The sequence below is a fragment of the Myotis davidii genome, unplaced genomic scaffold, assembly GCF_000327345.1.
Source record: "Myotis davidii unplaced genomic scaffold, ASM32734v1 scaffold415, whole genome shotgun sequence".
Classification (NCBI taxonomy): domain Eukaryota; kingdom Metazoa; phylum Chordata; class Mammalia; order Chiroptera; family Vespertilionidae; genus Myotis; species Myotis davidii.
Window position 1 is genome coordinate 2349066 of NW_006287951.1, and position 19041 is coordinate 2368106.

Genomic DNA, 19041 nt, shown 5'->3' on the forward strand with positions numbered 1-19041 from the left:
AATAATAACTTCTTATGTAATTTAATATCCGGTGTGTTCAGATTTCCGCAGCTGTCTTTTTACAGTTCTCTGCTCAAATTGGAATCCAGTAAAAGTTGACACATTGCATTTTGTTTATTTGTGAGTTACTTTGAACAATGAGATAGAAAATCTGGGAAATTAGATAATTAGATGTCAACATATTTTCCCCCCAATTTAAAAAAATGCTTGATGTAAACTTTTTTTCTTATGTTTCTTAACATTTAAAAGTGGAGCTCAGAATACCTTCTCACACTTTGAGTTATGTATTTGCTTGAGTTCTTTTCTTTTTTTTTTTAATATATATTTTATTGATTTTTTACAGAGAGGAAGGGAGAGAGATAGAAAGTCAGAAACATTGATGAGAGAGAAACATCGATCAGCTGCCTCCTGCACATCTCCCACTGGGGATGTGCCCGCACCCCAGGTACATGCCCTTGACCGGAATCGAACCTGGGACCCTTCAGTCCGCAGGCCGACGCTCTATCCACTGAGCCAAACCGGTTTCGGCATGAGTTCTTTTCTTTTAGTCAGCTATTAAAATTACATAATACATGTTCATCTTAGAAATACAAGAAAATGTAGATGAAAGGAGAATTAAATAAAGTTAGCTATAATTCCACTCTTTAGAGGTTTACTGTGGTTAATATTTTGGAGTTATTTCTTCCAACCTTTCCTATGCTTATATGCAGTGTACATTGCATTCATACACATTTGGTAGAAAAAGATGTGTATGTATCACAAGAGACGAATAGTTGCAAACTTTAAAATTTACCAAGAATGGCAAAATGGTAATTGATGAAGATAGGTGATGAAATACATAGGAGTTCATCATCTTATTCTCCCTATATTTGTACTTTGAAAATTTTTTATAAAACATAACTTTAAAACATAGAGTACTTACTCTGTGACATACTCTATGCTAAGCTCTTTATAATACAGTATTTTATTTTCACAAGTTGCAAAGTTTTCTATTTTAAATATGACATGTCAACAAGTGTGTGGTCTTAATGATTGCATAGAAGTTCAGTCTGCCATTAAATGTACTATAATTTATGTAACCAATCCCTCGTTGCAGAACATTTAGTTTTTTACTTTTCCACTCTTGTAAATAGTGATTGTTGGGAGAACATCCTTATATAAACATTTAGTAGTACATGTTCACTTATTTTCTTAGGAAATGGCCCTAGAAGTGAAATTGCTGCATCAGAGTAGTTGTACATTCTTAAATATTTTAACATATGTTGTCAAAGTGCTCTCCAAAGATGTATTGATACAGACTTTCACCAGCAATATTTAAGAATGCCCATTTTCTCACACTTTTCAATATTAGACACTATTACTTCTTTTAATTTTCCCGACTTTTAGGCTTGTCTTTGCCATTCTGTTGGGTAAAAAACAGTGGTGTCCGATTATTCATTTTAATTTGTATTTCTTTAATTATGCATGAGATTGAACATTTTTTCATCTGCTTATGGCCATTTCCATTCTTTTGTAAACTGTGTCCTTTGCTCATTTTTCTTTTGGGATATTTCTGTTGTCTTAGTCTTTACCTCTTTATATAAACTTTAGAATCAGTTTGTTGATATCCATAAAGTAACTTGATGGGACTTGATTGAATCCACAGTTCACATTGAGAAGAACTGACATCCAGACGAAATTGCGTCTTCCTGTCCATGAACATGGCATACCTTCCTATTTATTTATGAAATCACATCATCTTTGATTTCATTCATCAGAGTTTTATAGTTTTTCTCATATAGACCTTGTACATATTTTGTTAGATTTATACTTAGTATTTAATTTTTAGGTGTTCATATAAATGATTCTATGTTTTAAATTCAAATTTCACATGTTCATTGTTGGTATGTAGGAAAGTCATTGACTTTTGTATGTTAACCAGGTGTCTGCAACCTTGCTATAATTGCTTATTAATTTCAGGAGTTCTTTTTGTTGCTTTCTTTTAGATATTCTACATAGATGATCATATTATCTGTGAACAAAGATAATTGTGCCTTCCTTCCCAATCTGCATACCTTTTATTTCCTTTTTTTTTTTTTTTTGCCTTATTGCATTAGCAAGGACATCAGTGTGATGTTGAAAAGGAGTGGTGATAGGAAACAACCTTGCCTTTTTTTTCTTTATTTATTTGTCTTTTAATTCTCCTTTATTTTTCAATTACAGCTGACATTCATTTTTTTATTAGTTCCAGGTGTATAGTATAGTGGCTAGACATTTATATAATTTATGAAGTAATCCCCCCAATAAGCCTAGTACCCACCTGACACTATGCATAGTTATTACAATATTATTGATTTTATTCTCTATGCTGAAGCTGTACAGTTCTTATAGTCTTTATCAAGTCAAGAAAGTTTTTATCATGAGAGGTTTTTTTGTGTGTTTTCTTTTTTTTTGTTTGATGGTGCTTTTCTTATATCATGAATGGGTTATATTTTTGATGAGCTGATGCTTCATGTTTTTATGAAAGTAAAACTCAGTTTCATTTTAGTTTTCCTTATTTATTGATTATTCTTTTATCATTTCACTTTTACCTATTGTTAATCTGTGTTCCTAGGCTCAGCTTGCCAACCGGAAACAGAAATTAGAGTCTGTGGAGCTGTCCCGCCAGTCAGAAATTCAGCACCTGAGCAGTAAGCTTGAGCGGGCCAATGACACCATCTGTGCCAATGAGTTGGAAATAGAGCGCCTCACCATGAGGGTCAATGACTTGGTTGGAACCAATATGACTGTTTTACAAGAGCAGCGGCAAAAAGAAGAAAAACTGAGGGAATCTGAAAAATTGTTAGAGGTGTGTTTTAAAATTACCATAATTGGGGAAATGTGTGTATGTATGTTTCAAGAGAATAATTAACCTAGATCTATTTCAAAAATCTGGTTTCTTCCCTATTCTGTAGCTGATGGATCAGATATTGGTAGTCTTATTAATATTGTGCCTGTTAAAGAACTTACAGGCTGATTCCCTGGCTTCCTTTTCTTCTGAAATAGAAAAATTGTAATAACATCTGACTTTTTATCTGAGTCTTTTGTAGGTTCTGCAGGAAGAAAAGAGACAGTTGAAGGCAACTCTTCATTCTCAAGAAAATGTCATCCATGAGACAAAAATGCAAAAGGAGACTCTACAAGCAAAATTAAGGGCAACCGACATTCAACACACAGTAGAGGTCATAAGGTATATTTCATCTTAAATATTAATCCAGTTTTAATGTTGCATATTTACTAGTATAAATTTGTGTTTGATTATATTATGGGTTTTCTTAGTTTTAATTTCCGAGTTAAATTTTTATAAAATTTTGTGTGGTTAGTCTTTTCCGCCTTCAATTTGGGTCCATAACCTAAAGACTATGATGCTTAGAAAGTTAGGAACCGCTTGGTCAATCTGTACCCATGACCAAACTCCAAAGATGGAAGGAATTATAGGCCACGTCTCTTGGAAGGCCTCCCTTCCTTGGTAGATTAGGTCATAATTATTAGCTGTTTATTATTGATAAGCCAGCTATTGAGATGGCCCTTTAAAAAAATTCTAAAGCTGGTTTTATTTCTGAAATGAATTACTGCTGTGAGATTTGCATTGGAAAGATAGAAGGAGTGGTGCTCCTTTGGCTTGATTTAACTCTGGTGCACATTTCTATTCTTGCCAGAACTCTCCAGTATTAGTTTTCTAGTTTCTTTGACTCAAGGTATCAAGTGTCAACAAAGTGATTTTTGTCATTTTGTCTTTTCCCCTTGAAAATCAGGCCAAGTTCCAGTTGGGAAAGGAGTGAACTGCTGCCAACATTTTTGAGAAATATATCTCTTGCCTCTTTACTCCCACAGTGTCCTTTTCCTAAAGAGGAGACAAACTGGAGTCCCAGAGAGTTTTAGTACCAAGAACAGTTGGGAAATGTGAACGTGTTGCATGTTATTTTTGTTTGCAAAGATAAAAGGCCTTTAATAGTCGTCTTGTATTTCTCCATAGGTCACTGGAGGAATCTCAGACTGAAAGGCAGTACACCACACATGATCAGGACTTAGATAACGTGCTCTCCCAGCTGGATTTGACCCACACCAGTGAGGAGCTTCTGCAGGCAGAGGTGACTCGTCTGGAAAGCAGGTGGATACTCGTATATACATTTCAGAAATGGCCAAGTCATTAAAAATGGTGTTGATCATCATATTGATAACGTACTAATATAACAGTCAGTGAAAACACAATATTTTTCCCTCTAGCATCCACAAATGGCCTAACTTCTTATTTCTTTGAGAAAACAGAAGCAATTAAAGGAGAATTTCCTGATCTTTCTGCCACCAAATGTACCATTCTGCCTGCATCTGTGCCCATAATCTGTTGCAGAGGCTTAATTGATGGGTGACATGTCTGCTCCTAAGACTCTGCTTGTGTTCTGTTCACAGTTTTTCTCTCCTCTTTTGCATCATAAAGTTCTTCATCTCTGATAAATAATTTTTCCAGTGGTATAAAATATGCTTTAATATTTCCTATCTTGGGGGGAAAATTTAAACCTTCCTTTAATCTTATATCCCCGTCAAGTTATTTCCATATTTCTCTGCTGTCTTTCAAAACCAAATTCTCAAAACGGCTGTCTGTGCTGACTGTCAGTACTCCTTCACCTTCTACCTACGTGGAGCCCCTTGTGTTATGCTTTCCTCTCCACCAGCCAGCTCGTGGAACTGCCTTGGCGAGGCACACTGGACACGCGTGTTCCTTCCCTCTGTTCTGAAATGCTGTTGGCATTTCCCTGGGTGTTAATTTAATCCTGACTCGTGTCATTCCATGCTCAGCTCACTTGTATCATTGTCACACTGGTGAACTCTTGTTTGTCATATCTCTAGACTTTTTACTGGGGAGAGTTTGATATTTTATTTTAAACACGAATCATGGTCATTTGTACACTAACATTTTCTGTATCTAAAAGGTAAAATATATAAACTATTAGCTTTTAGGCAAACATCAAAAAATTGTTGCTTTACCCTTTTAAGTTTATCTTTAAGTAAGACATTTTTTGTTTTTACTTTTATTTCTGTTTTTGGAAACCACCAAGTATTTTCTTTACATATTAAATATACATGCCTACACATATACATGTAGTTTTTACTTTATTCATACTTCACCCTGGAATACTTAAGATATTCCTGGTTATCATTCTTGAGGTGTTTATGTACCCTTTAGATTGAATAAAATAAATGAAATCTTATTCTTTTTGACAGTAGAACTAATTTGACATTTTTACGGTAGCTTTTCAATTGATTGGTTTCTGAGCAATCTGTTGCATGTATGTGTGTTTTACTCTGCTCTCCTCTTACTCTGATGTGCAGGGTGACCTGGGACACTGAGCCGCTATAGGCCCCGACTTCCCCACCTGTACAAAGGACAAGGTGTCTCTGATCTCTCCACTCAGTGTTTGACATACCAAGTACCAAATAAGTGAGCATTCTAGGATTTTCAGAAATAGGTAAAACTGAAACTAATGGATACAAACACCAGTGTTCAGTACTCAAACACTGGATTTAAAAAAATTTTTTTTTGTTATCTAAAGGCAACTAGAAAAAAAGGAACCCTTTTAGATAGTTTGTGTTGTTCAGTCTGAATAAAATATTACTTAATTGGAGGGACTTAAATAATTGTTTTTGTATTGTTGAATTTTAAAGATTTTTTAAATGATAGCGTATCTGATAAGCTGGCTGTGTTGCTGGAACACTCTAGATAGTTACTAATCATTTATTGAACAGTCTGGAACCAACGATCCAGGTGCTGAGAGAATGGTGGGCAAAGCCAGAGGAAGATAAGAATAAAGAACATTATTTTAATCATAGAAGTTGTAGTTTGAGAGACAAAATAGACACATTAAAGGACCTGAGAGCAATTTAAAATATTAGATTTAAGTCCGGTCCCCAGTAGGGGGCATACAGGAGGTAGCCAGTTCTTTTTCATCATTGTTATTTTTATCTCCTTCTCTTTTCCTCTCCGAAATCAATAAAAATATATTAAAAAAATAAAGTAGTAGATTTAAGGTAGAAAATTTGCACATTCAAGCTATAAAAATGGAAAATAGACTACATTTAAGGTGACTAGGGAAATGACCAGGAAAACGCTGGTCTGGTTCTTGAAAGGATGCTGACCATCCATTGCCAGGCAGCAGGGGAAGCTACTTCGTGGTCAAGGGGATGGTCTGTGCAGAGACAGGAAGTCAGGTGCAGCAAAGGGCACACAGCAGAGGGGAAGCCTGTTGACTCAGAAGGAAAAAGATTTTATTAGTAGAAATGTGCAGTGAGGTAAGAGAGGTATAGTGCCCATGAGGTTTCTATACCTGATAAGGGATTGATTCTTAAGTAAGGGTGACAGTTTGGAACTCTAAAGAAGATTTTTCTGACAAGTGTGTGTAGAATAGCATTGTAATTAAGTGTAGAGAGGATTTAGAGTATAATCTCAGCTCCTGTACAGCCAGAAAAGGAAAATTAGCTACAATCTTTAACATGTTGTAACCAGTTAAATTTTAAGCAGAAGGAAAGACTATAGGTAAATACAGAAATCAAAAGTATTTCCAGCCCTGGCTGATTTAGCTCAGTGGATATAGCATCAGCCAGTGGATTGAAGAGTGCAGGGTTTGATTCCAGTCAAGGGCACATATCTCAATTGCAGGCTCGATCCCTGGCCCTGGTTGCGGTGTGTGCAGGAGGCAATCAGTTGATGTGTCTCTCTCCCATCTATGTTTCTCTGTCTCTCCCCATCCCTTCCAATTCTAAAAAAAAAAGTATCACCAAAAGTTTGAATTGGATTTAGCTGCCTCAGGTGATAAGGAAATTGGAAATGAGTTTTAATTTGGGGTGGGAGATGATGTTTGTGAACATATCTTGGACATCAAAAAGGTAATTTAGATACTTCAGTTGGTGGGTTTCGGGGTTTTGTTTTATATATGTGATCCTATTTTTGTCATACAGCTTGGAATCTGTGAGTACAACATGTAAACAGCTGAGCCAAGAACTAATGGAAAAATATGAAGAATTGAAGAAGATGGAAGTACATAACAATGAGTACAGGGCAGAGATTAAGAAGGTAAAAATCTGCATGCGTGGGATCGCCAAGTTGTTTGTACATATGGATTGAGTTCTGGGTTTCGGAGGTTGTAGGAGTTATTTTTAATAAGAGAAAAATGTAGTCTAAGGGGCCACTTGCTATTCAGGAGTAGATGGTAGTTATGGATATGTCGCCTCTCTGTGCTGACTGTAGTTAATATTCTTGTTAGCTGTTGAGGTGTGCAGAGCAGTTTGTGTCTGCAGTAATGGGCCCTGGCTGTCCTGTTTGTTGACTCAGATTTTTATTACTTCTTTGAGGTTACTTCTAGCCCTTCTCTTCTTATCTTTTTATTATTGTCTATGGACCAGGAAACCATGTAAGCAAAATTTTTAGCCTGGTAGCTAACTAAAGAATGAAGGTCCCAGGTGCTGGCCTCTAAGTGATGTGTGCGTAGGCTTTGATACTGGCTCTCAGTGTTTGAATAGGAGGGACAGTTGTATCTGTCCTGTTTTGAGATATAGGTGATTGTGGGTAGAACTAGCTGACCTTCAGTACAGATATGCAACCTGGTAAATTGCTAATTTTCTGCAGATTTAAGCTAGGACATAATTCATGTCTTAAAGTAAGGTAAAAATTACTATATTATTTTAACTATTAATATATTTTTCAATCTATATGCTTTCTCTTAATATCTTACACTTTCCTTTTTGTTTCTTTGTAGTTGAAAGAACAGATTTTGCAGGCTGACCAGAGTTACAGTTCTGCACTCGAAGGAATGAAGATGGAAATCTCGCAGTTAACCCGGGAGTTACATCAACGAGATGTCACTATTGCTTCTGCCAAAAGTTCTTCCTCCGACATGGAAAAGCGACTCAAAGCAGAGATACAAAAGGCAGAGGAGCAAGCAGTAGAGCACAAGGTGACACTCCAACAAAACCTCATTTTACTTGAAGTTTGTTTTTGAAGCAGCAGAATTTATTAAAATTATAATTTCCATGGTATTTAATTCAGTAAATTTTTACTAGACACTTGCTTTGAGCTGAGAATATGCTGGGTAATGAGCATTCTAGAGATGACTGGTGGGGAGGTGAGACTAGACAGACAAGTGAGGAGGCTGTTGCTGTGGGGTGTGGTGAGAGTATGACATGTTCTCCGTGACAGACTAGAGTACAAGTGGGGCAAGTGACAGTGGAGGGGACTGGAAAGCAGGGGCTAGCTCCTGAAGGGTCCTGTCAGTCATGCCTTAAGAGTTGGAGTGTCACCTTGAGTGTTGTCAGTAGAGAATGGCTTCAAGTAGGATAAAAGATCTCTGTGGTCATCATGTGTGGAAGAAGCAAAGAGGCAAAGAGACCACCCAGATGCAGCTCTAATAGAATGGTGGCCTGAGCCATGGGCAAGGGAGGTAGAGGGGAAGGGATGAATTCTGGAGATATCTGGCTTTGTTTTTGATTGGATGGGGGTGGGGTGGTGTGGGTTGGGGGTGAGTTAAAGAAAGATGTCACTGGGTTCCAGCTTGGGCAACTGAGTGGAAAGTGATGCTTCTTAGCGAAATAGAGAAAAGATAGCAAGCAGTTTGGGGGAGGATATGAATTTGTATGAAAGGTATACAAAACTGGGAAGCTGGTAGAGGGGACATTGGTTTGGCACATTTGGCTTGTGAAGGCTGGACTTTCACATGGAAATTGCTAATAGTCAATTCCACAGAGGGCCTGGAGTTCAAGATTAAAATCAGGATGAGACATTTAGCTGTGGAAGTCTGCATGAAGCTGGCATTTGAAATATCCTGAGAGACTTAGTGATTATAATGAGAAAGCATAGAGTATGAGGGGCAGAGACTTGAACCAAACTTAGGACATTACTCATTTAGGGTAAAAACGGTGTTGGCATGGAGCTAAAAAAAAAAATAGCAGCAATAAGGAAGGAAAGTTTCACTTAGGAAGCAGGAAGCCAAGGAAGGCAGGACTTTGGTCGAGTAGAAAAGCTGAGGAGAATGAGGACTGAAAATAAGGTATTATTTTATGAAAAGAGTGCAGTGCGTGCAGTGTTGGAGGTAGAAGCCCAATCAGAGGAGGCTAACACAGGGAGGGTTAGGGCTCTGCTAGTGAATTGACTAATCTTCTTAAAATAATATTTTAATTACATGTATGTTGATTCATCTTGAAACACCTTTAAAAATACTTTAAGAAAATATTTATATATTAATGAAGAATATAACTTCACCTAATGAAAATTACATGTGAAAACATTATGTAAGATGTACTTGATTTGTTATTTCTGTGTATTTGTGTTTTCTGCTTTTTCCTTCTCAGGAGATTTTGAATCAGCTGGAGTCACTCAAGTTAGAAAATCGTCATCTTTCTGAAATGGTGATGAAACTGGAAGTGGGTTTGCATGAGGTACATAAATAGAAACTTGAGTTTTTCTGCTACCCAACCCTTTAAAGAAGTCACTTTGTAAATATTGATATTGTAAAGAGAGTTAAGATCAAATATGGAATGATCTTTCTGCAGAAACCTTCTCAAATATAGTGATGGAAGTGAGCCAAACTTGATTCTCTCCTCCAGCAACTGGAAGATACCTTTGATATTATGCACGTGTTAAAATACATATATGTATATAAAGGATTTAGCATAGTGCTTGGCATTTAGTAAGTACACAAAAAGTGTTAGATGCTGTTATTATTATAATTATTATGTTCACAATATATTTTCATTATAAAGTATATCATCTTGTTAATAATTTAGTTTTAATTATATTTCTATAAGAAGGAATTAATTTAATCAAATATTCTAAAATCTTTTATGTTCAGATCATTTTACTAGATGATGACACAAGGACGAATAAGAGGATTCTTCTCTTTAAGACAGGGGTGGGGAGCCTTTTTTCTTCCAAGGGCCATTTGGATATTTATAACATCATTCATAGGCCATATAAAATTATCAACATAAAAATTAGCCTGCTATATTTGATCAAACATTTAATTAACTTGCCCCAGTGTCTTGGCAGGGCCAGACCAAATGATTTCATGGGCCCTATACTGTCCGCGGGCCGGACCTTCCCCACCAATGCTTGAGATTGAGAATAGTCTAGTAGGGAGATAAGAAATGTGTACTACCTCCTATGAAACCAGACAGAGCATGATTAACTAACAGTGAGTTATAAAATGTTAATGCTCTTAACTATTTTGTTATAAATTCTTATAACTTGCGAAATGACCCATCTATTCTAACCCATCTTTTTTTTAATATAGGTCAAACACTCAAGGACTATAGAAATCCTTTTTTTTTTCTGTACTTCCAAGAGAATACATGCCTCCAAAGATGCATAGTTACTCAAGACCCCTATTTGCTGTCATGTAGTTCTAATTTCACAATTATGGATTATGAGGGCTGGGTGGGAGGAAGTGCAACACACTAGATGACCACTTTATTTCAACTAAAAGAAAATATGGGGAACTATTTTTATAATCTTTTGGGAGGGTAAGATTCTCTTAACATCATGAAACCATAAAGAATTTACAGTGTAAGGAATTTTACAAAATAAAAATGTAAAATTTCTGGGTGGCAAAAGATCCCATTAAAATAAAAGACTAATAGACTGGGGAAAAGAATCTATAAGCAGACAGATGGTTAACATAAAATATTAATATATAAGGATTTCATACAAAGATAATAAAAGATAATTCAGTAGAAAAATGATCAAAGGACATAAATAGGTAATTCATAGAATACAAAAATCCAGAAAAAAGGAGAGCTGTTCAACCTCCCTAATAATCAAAACAAAATAAATAAATATCCTATTGCTTATTGGATTGACACCGATGTTTACAAACTAATTAATATGGCCAGCGTTGGCAAACACACAGGGAAGCAGGGCCCTTTCATGCTCTGTTAATGAGAAAGCGAATTGATAAAGCCTTTCTAGGAGGCAATTTAGCAACATCCATCAAACTTGTAAATATGTATAGCCTATATATCGATTTGTTGCCTCCTGTATGAGCCCGCACCAGGAATGGGATCCCAAGTCATGTGCCTTTCTGAATTTGATAGTTATTGCTAAATAATTCCCCAGAAAGGTCCTATCAGTTTTCATTCCCAAAGTACCCATCCTATAGGAGCAAATGTGCAGAATTGGTCATTTTATTGTTGTTTGCAATACCCAAAAATGTGAAATAAACTAAATGTTAATCTATAGAGGGATGGTTAATTTGTGGCTTCCTATACTATGAAATATTATGCTGCCACTTAAGGTAGCAGATGAAAATATGCCTCTAATCTTGCTCCCTCCTCCTAGCCCTCTAAAACGATAATGAAAGGAATTACTTTAAAGCACGAACTTACAAGATGGTAAAAATAGGAAAGGAGACAAGAGCTAAATATCTTGGGCGGGGGAAGATGAAGGGAGGGATGGAAATGACTTTATATGCCCCGATAAAGCCAGTACTCAGCTAGCCGTGGAGAGAGCCCAGAGCTAACTGGTTTATAACACAGAATCTTCAGAAGGCCCAGGAGTTGGCAGTAACGATTGATAGGATCTTCTCTCATGCAGTGAGGACCTGTTCACATATGAGTTGGGAACTCTCAGGGGCGCTTAAACCTTACTATGACCCGAGCTTCTGTTCGGCTCTGTTTCTCTGAGACCTCCACCGAACAGTGGTAGTATCGCCCTTTCTTTATACAGCCAGGTGTGTGCTTGCCGCAGTTTTTACATTGCCTTTTACGTTCACTTATCTGCAATTGTTGTTAATAAAATAAAATTTGGGAAAACTTAAAAAGATGCCTGGCAAAGGCTAGCATTATCTTTTTTAAAAAAAGTATATTTGATGACATCAGACTCGGGTGGTGACAGTGCTGTCACAGTTTAAATTCCCTCTGGTTTTGAGGTTACACACAGTGGGAATATGTTGTACATATTAAGAATAGTTATTACAAAGTGTCTTTTTGTATTTTACCACCTAGGAAGGCAGAATTGCTTTTACAAATGAATGTTTGGGTTAAATAACTATTTTTTAAAGTTTTTTTTATTGAATTTGAGAGAGAGAAACATCTATGTGAGAGCAAAACATGAAGCATCTGCCTCCTGCATACCCCCTACTGGTGATTGAGCCTGCAACCCAGACCAAGAATCAAACTGGCAACCTTTGGGCACGTGGGACGATGCCCAAGCAACTGAGCCACACTGGCCAGGGCCTATTTTTTTTTTTTAATCCTCACCCAAGGATAGATTTTTATTGATATTAGAGAGAGAGGAAGAGAAAGGGAGAAAGATCGAAACATGATTGGTTGCCTCCCGTATGAGCCTGGACCAGGAATCAAACCTGCGACCCTTCTGTGCATGGGCAATGCTCCAACTGACTGGCCGCACTGACCAGGGTTAAATGACAATTTTAGTAAATCAGTTACCTTAATGAAAACAATAACTCTGGTAAGTAAATTATTTACCACATCTTAAAATAGTTTTAAGTTTGCAGTTTTGACAATACTATGCAGTTTAAATCCTGTGTTCTGCAAATTCTTTTAGGGGGTGGAATTTAACTGGCATTGACAATTTATTGAAAGATTTTGTAACTTATTGTCACTAGTGGTACACAGATAGTTAAAAGGTTGTATTTTAAAGTTAATGCTTTACTTGGGTAAATTCTGTATGTCAAACCACTCTTGATCAGTTTATTTTCAAAAAATCCTTTACAGAAAAGACCAAGCTAAACGTTGTATTAAACTCCAGAGATTACTGTAATTTTTCAGACTGCTAATGGAAATATTTTGTCATCAGAAAAAAAAAATAGTCCAGACACTCCCCCCCTACCCCCCACACAGGTACTGTGTTGCCAGGCAATAACATTTATGATCAAAACTCAGACCAGATCAGAGTAGTAATTCCCAGTTTGTAGCTGAGTGCTGCTTTATCATGTCCAAATATATTTCACACGCAAGATTAGGTGCCAATGTTATATAAAAATATCTAAGGCTAAAGAGTATTTATTTAAAAGTTGTCCCTGCTGGCCAGAATTCCTTTTTGGAAACTTGTGTTCAATTTCTTTCTTTCCGTCTGTCTCTTTGTTCTCAATATTCTTCCACAAGAGTTCCAGGGCTATTCAACCTTCTCTTTCTTTTTTAATGTATTTTTATTGATTCCAGAGAGGAAGAGAGAGGGAGGGAGAGATAGGAACATCAGTGATATGAGAGAGAATCATTGATTGGCTGCCTCCTGCACGCCCCTTTCTGGGGATCGAGCCCACAATCCTGGCATGTGCCCTTGACCGGAATCGAACCCAGGACTCTTCAGTCCACAGGCTGACGCTCTTTCCAGCCAAACCAGTGAGAGCCAACCTCTTTCTTGAGGAACCCATGACTGCTATCTTGTTTTTTCTGTTTCTGATTCTCACCTGGAGCTTTCCTCCCTGCTAGCTCTGAGCTTTCCTGTACCTGTGCATATTCCTGACACAGCAGGAAAGCCCTTTGTGCTCCAAGTGTGCATTCATTTACTGCAAGAAACAGAACCCTTTTCTCTCGTAGTCTCAAGAGAACCAAAAGAAAATCCTCACTTTTTCCACGGAAAAGGTATAGATGAACTAGTTACAACTAAAAAGAAAGTAATTTTCCACTGGTAGGGATATCACAGATCACAAGTATTCTTACACAAATTAAGTGACTCTAGTATTCTTTTTTATTAGGCAAAAGGGATTTCACTAGCAGACCTCCAGGAGAATTATATTGAGGCATTAAATAAATTGGTGTCTGAAAATCAGCAACTACAGAAAGATTTGATGGATACCCAATCTAAGCTGGAGATTTCTACTCAGATGTGCCAAAAAAACCATGACATGCTTTTAAAACCGACACACAGCAGAACACCTGGGTTCAAGAATACAGAGTTCAAGTAACATTTCTTCACAATCTATTAAAGATGTGTATCATTGTGAGATAATTCTCATTTCTTTGAGAATTCTGACTTACAGATATTAAATCTTCAAAGGGCTGTATGTTTAAATCTGAAATACAGAGTGCACAAGTAAGGCTGCTGTCAGGTTAAAACATGGAGGGGGTTATAGAGCGCTTCCATAGGTATAAACAGCATCCTTCTTCCCCTGAGCCTTTCATGTTGCTTGCCACCTACCTCCCCAGCCCCACTTGCCCCATAAGTTGGCTTTTTAGAAAAAGCTTGCTTTGTATTTTTGGTTAGTTATAAGCTGTTACCATAAGTCAGCCTTCAATGAAAAACCACCTGGCTTCTGGCCTTTCTGCATGGTTTACATATTTTCTTCCCCAAAGCCTTTGCTGACACCTTCATTGCTCTAACCCAGAGGTCCTCAAACTTTTTAAATAGGGGGCTAGTTCACTGTCCCTCAGACATTCCACACATGCGCACTGCTAAGCAGGACAGGCAGTGGCAGCAAAAACACCCGGTGGGCCGGATAAATGTTTTTGGCGGGCCACATGTGGCCCGTGGGCCGTAGTTTGAGGACCCCTGCTCTAACCCTCCTTCCCCCCAGATAAGGGTAGGTGCTTTTTTTTTTTTTTTTCATCCTCACCTGAGGATATGTATTTTTAAATTTTAAATTTTTTTTTTTTTTTGAGAGAGAGAGAAAGAGAGAGGCATTGATTGGTTGCCTCCTGCACGTGACCTGACTGGGGATCAAACCGGAAACCTAGGTATGTGCCCTGACCAAGAATTAAACCCACCACCTTTTGGTGTACAGGATGACGCTCCAACCAACTGAGCCACTTGGCCAAGGCTAGGTGCCCTTCTTATGTACACAATACCTCCCCTTGTCCTGGCACTAACCACTAGGTACTCTGGCAACTTGCTTGCCTTCCTTGCTATGTTGTAAGTGTGTAAGGGCAGGGGCCTGGCAGTGGGGATTGGGCATTTGGAACCTGAATGAGTGAAAACACCTGCTTATTTCACAGCCTTATCTAATTAGCCTTCTATTTTAAGTGAACTTCCTACAACATTTCTGTTTTAAATGAGAAAAATTGCTCCAATTTTTACTTTTGTTTCCTAATCTGCTATCCAGGCCATCCCATGGCCAGCACAGGCATGATGGGATGAACACTGAGCACTACAAAGCAGGTCTTCATTCTGCACGAGGACACGCGCCAGATAGGGTAGAGCCCGTGGCCAGGGCCCTCAGCTCTGTGAGCTCTCACCTGAGCCCTTCCAGCTCCTGCAGCTCTGTGCCTTCCACCTTTCTGTACAAAGCCCACTCGTTGCCTTCAGTGCTAGATCCAAGTGAAGTCTTTTTTTCTGACACTATCTCTGAGAGTGTAAATGACCGAGAGGCGTCTATGTGTTCGGTATGGAAACTTCCTGATCTTCTTAGTTTATTAAGGTTACTTAGTTTGATTTTATCTTTTATTTTAAGGGGGAATAGTGTGATATGTTTTCACTTTGTTTTGTTTCTTACTAGTTCTCTAAAGTACTAAATACCCTTTATTCTCATGTATTTCTGTCTGACAGTTTTGCTTATGAAGACTCATTCAGCATGATTACTTTGCAGAATACATCTTCATTCTGAAATCTGAGTTCTAGATATTCATTTGGTTTTACCCTAATTGGAAATTCCCTTTCTTTCTTTTTTAGAGAGGGTCAGTTTGTATTGGAACTGTTGGTTTAAGGAATATCTCTGGATGGCAGGGTAGTCCTGAGACAGACAGTGAAGCAGGAAAAGGGAGCTGTTGGAAAGGGCGAGGGGGTGGGCAGGGGTGGAGGAAGGAATTGCATCTGATGTGTCAGAGCCACACAGTGGTGGCCCTGCCGGCAGAGGCTGCCCTCTGACACTGTGCAAACGCTGGCACCGTTTTTTGCCTTCTGTACTGAAGCACTGGTCTCGGCCCATTCATTCCCATCATCAGTTTCAAAACAAATCCCCACTTCACCTCTATGTAATTCTGAAGTCCAAAACAGTCCTGAAACCTAACTTTCTTACTGAGTTTGCAGCAGAACCTACTAGGCACTAAAATCTGACCTGAATTGATGTAATGTGGTTTTATTTGTCCCATTAGCATTTGACTTCAGCAATATCAGTGTGTTTGATTATAGAATGTTACCTCAGGCTACTAGGGAATACAGTCCGTCTCATTAGTCACAGATTCGGTATTTGTGAATTTGCCTCCTTGCTTAAAATATTTGTAAACCCCAGTCAATAGTAGTTCTGCCACCTCACTCGTGGACCGGAGCAGAGCTGTGACAAATCTGAGTGACCTGACTTGCACATTCCCAGCTGAGGTGGCCACGGCAGCCCCGCCCTCTTGCTCAGCTCTCCCTGCAGCGCACGGTAGCAGGAAGCTCGGGCCCCGGGAGCAGGGTTTGAGTCCCAGCACTGGCATCCTTTGTGGGCTGGCCTCCAGCAAGTCCCTAACCACTTCTGAGCTCATTTTGTAAAATGAAAGTAGACTCTACCAGGATCAGTTGTTTTTAGCATGATAATCCGTGTGTGTTTCCCCAGGGGCAGTGATTCTGTATTCTCCAGTTCAATTGCTTGAGGTGATTTTATAGAAAACAACTGTTGCTGATGAAGCTCTATTGCGTGTGGCCTGTGTTTCCTTTCTAAAGTCTGAGCTCTGAACTATCACTGAGCCCAAGGGGTCAAACAAGGGACTGCGGACAGAAATTTTGGAGGAGGCAAAAATAATTGGTTTTAACTAGTGTCTAATATATTATAGGTAGATATTCTGTTCTATAAAGTGAAAGTAACATATTCAGAGTTTAAAAGTGGGTTTGAATAACAGGCATTAAGTGTATTTTCTTTTGGCGTAAAGAGGATGTACAAGTCTAAAATGAGACATTCTTTGGACCAGCAATTAACATCTTATATAACACTTTATACTTATACAATTTGGTTCAAAACGGAAGAAATCTGCTAATTTTTGCAGAACTATTTTTTAGAAATATTCTTGTCATTAGGATAAAAACAAAAACAATCTATTAAGAGGAAGAAATGTTCTTTTAAAAATCACCTCTTAATATTGCTAGTTAGAAAATATCATGCAGAACGTGTCTTAGAAACAGATTATCCCATTTATGTATGTCAAAATCTGCTTCTCCTCTAGTGTACCTTGCCTGCGTCTCCCCTGGGTTCAATAGCTACAAGGTTTTTGGAGGAGGAGGAACTTCGGTCTCATCATATACTCGAGCGTCTGGACGCCCACATTGAGGAACTGAAAAGAGAGAGTGAAAAGACAGTGAGACAATTCACAACCTTAAAGTAGCTTCTTCAGGAAAATCACAAACTTGGAAATAAAAACAGACACACAAGAGTTACTGTCATCTGAAGTAGTAGCTCTTTAAACATGGAGATATAAAAACCGTAGCGCTGTTGTGAAGAGATCTGAAAGACGGATCCTTCTCCAAGACATTTCCACCGCATGGTCTGTTTTGAAGGACCTTTCCCAACAACTAACTTTTGTAAGAATAAACCACTTTGCTAGACTTGTTTCTCATTTATGTTTATTATCGTAAAGTGATACTTTCTCTTGCTGACTTAAATGTGACTAGCTATAGGCTAAAATAGAGATGTTATGGTATGTGTTGAAAATCAAGTAACTACAAGAACATCTTTGAGGGAAGTAGGTAGGAGTATGGATTTAGTCACACTGATCTGATTGATGTGCTGGTTTTGCTGCTTACTAGCCGGTGGGGCTGGTAATGTGCAGGGTGGGCTGGAGGAATATAGAGGGGTTAAAGCACTTTGACAGGAAGGCCTCTTGCTCAGGGCACAGTAGGAGAGAGAGGTGGAGGGAGAGATGGGTTGGTTCTAGTGAGTGCTGCCCATGGACCATCCCATGGAAATGTCCCATTTCTAAGAGGATCAAGTGGGAGACAAAGATCTCAATGTGCGGGAGGGATTTGAAACCTTGGAGAGTTGATAAGATCCACCTGATAAGATCTACCAAGGAGGGAGTGGAGAGGAGCAGGATGCCATGCTTGGGGCCCTGAGGGGTGGCAGCCTGTGAGGATCATAGGAAGTAGATGAGCAGAGAGGTAGGCTGTGCAGTTAGAGACAAGGTGACCCGTAGCGTACCTGCCAGCTCAAGGACAGGGCTGCTGTGGTCCCCTCTCCAGTGGCGCTTTCCTGTCGGCATGTAAACACCCTGGGAGTGCTCCTTTCTTTAGAACACCTCATGCCTCCCTGTCTCCTGCTCCACATAGTTGCTCCTCTTCACTCACATGTCTGCAGTGACTATGTGCACCTCACCTCCCACTTTCTTCTTGATCCTCCGACTCCACCCCATCCCCACCAGGAAGCTGCTTTCTTGCCCTTGAGGTCACCAGGGATCTAGTTGGTCCCTGAGCATTATTTCACACAGTTGCTTCTCCCTCTTTGTTTCCTGGTCTCTATGACCTTACACTCCTGGTTTCCCTCCTATTTAACTGGCCACTCCATCTCATTGTAGTTTTCTGGCTTTTCCTTGTCTAAAGTCCCCCCTCTACCCTGGACCAAGACATGGGTTTTCTCACTCAGCATACTCCCCTAGAACATTCCACTCGAGCCTCACGCTTTGACTACCATCTACAGGCCAGTGACGCCTACCTTAAAAACTAATGTGGAGCTCTCCGCAGAGCTGCTGTCTGAGATGCCTGCTTATAGACCATCTTCACCTGAATGTCGGATGAACATCTCTGCATTCTCACAATATTCCATGCCAGGACAGTGTCCTGTTTGCCAGTTGCTAGAAGTTGTCCTTAATCCCTGCCTCACTCACATCTCCATTTCCAAACCTTTGGGAGGCCTTGTCAGTGCTGCCTCCAGAAATCTATCTCAGATCAAAACACTGTCTCTTCTCCACCGCCATCACCCTGACCCAGGCTAACCCATCTCTCACTTAGATTCTGGCAGGAGCCTTCTAACTGCTATTACTCCTACCTCTGGCCCCAATAATTCATTCTTCTCAGCCTTCAGAGTTATCCCTTAGAAATGGAAATGAGCAGTGTCACCACTACCTCCCTTGAAACCCTTCAAAGGGTCCTTACTGCACTCAGGATAGATCCGA

General features: G+C 39.0%; 1 protein-coding gene across 8 annotated transcripts in view; it reads left to right on the plus strand.

Annotated features, from left to right (window-relative positions):
- The window catches only part of CEP63 (centrosomal protein 63kDa), a 42324-nt gene extending 24845 nt beyond the window's left edge, over positions 1-17479 (plus strand). For 7 of the 8 annotated variants that reach the window (XM_006759798.2, XM_006759799.2, XM_006759797.2 and 4 more), the window contains 9 exons: positions 2594-2827; positions 3069-3208; positions 3995-4129; positions 6973-7087; positions 7770-7967; positions 9358-9444; positions 13722-13927; positions 15066-15345; positions 17101-17479. In XM_006759798.2, the coding sequence (XP_006759861.1) occupies positions 2594-2827; positions 3069-3208; positions 3995-4129; positions 6973-7087; positions 7770-7967; positions 9358-9444; positions 13722-13927; positions 15066-15345; positions 17101-17259 (1554 nt within the window). In that variant the 3' untranslated portion in view covers positions 17260-17479. The remainder of the gene's footprint in view (positions 1-2593; positions 2828-3068; positions 3209-3994; positions 4130-6972; positions 7088-7769; positions 7968-9357; positions 9445-13721; positions 13928-15065; positions 15346-17100) is intronic. The other variant, XM_006759804.2, reaches the window with a different exon arrangement.
- Positions 17480-19041: the final 1562 nt, after the last annotated feature.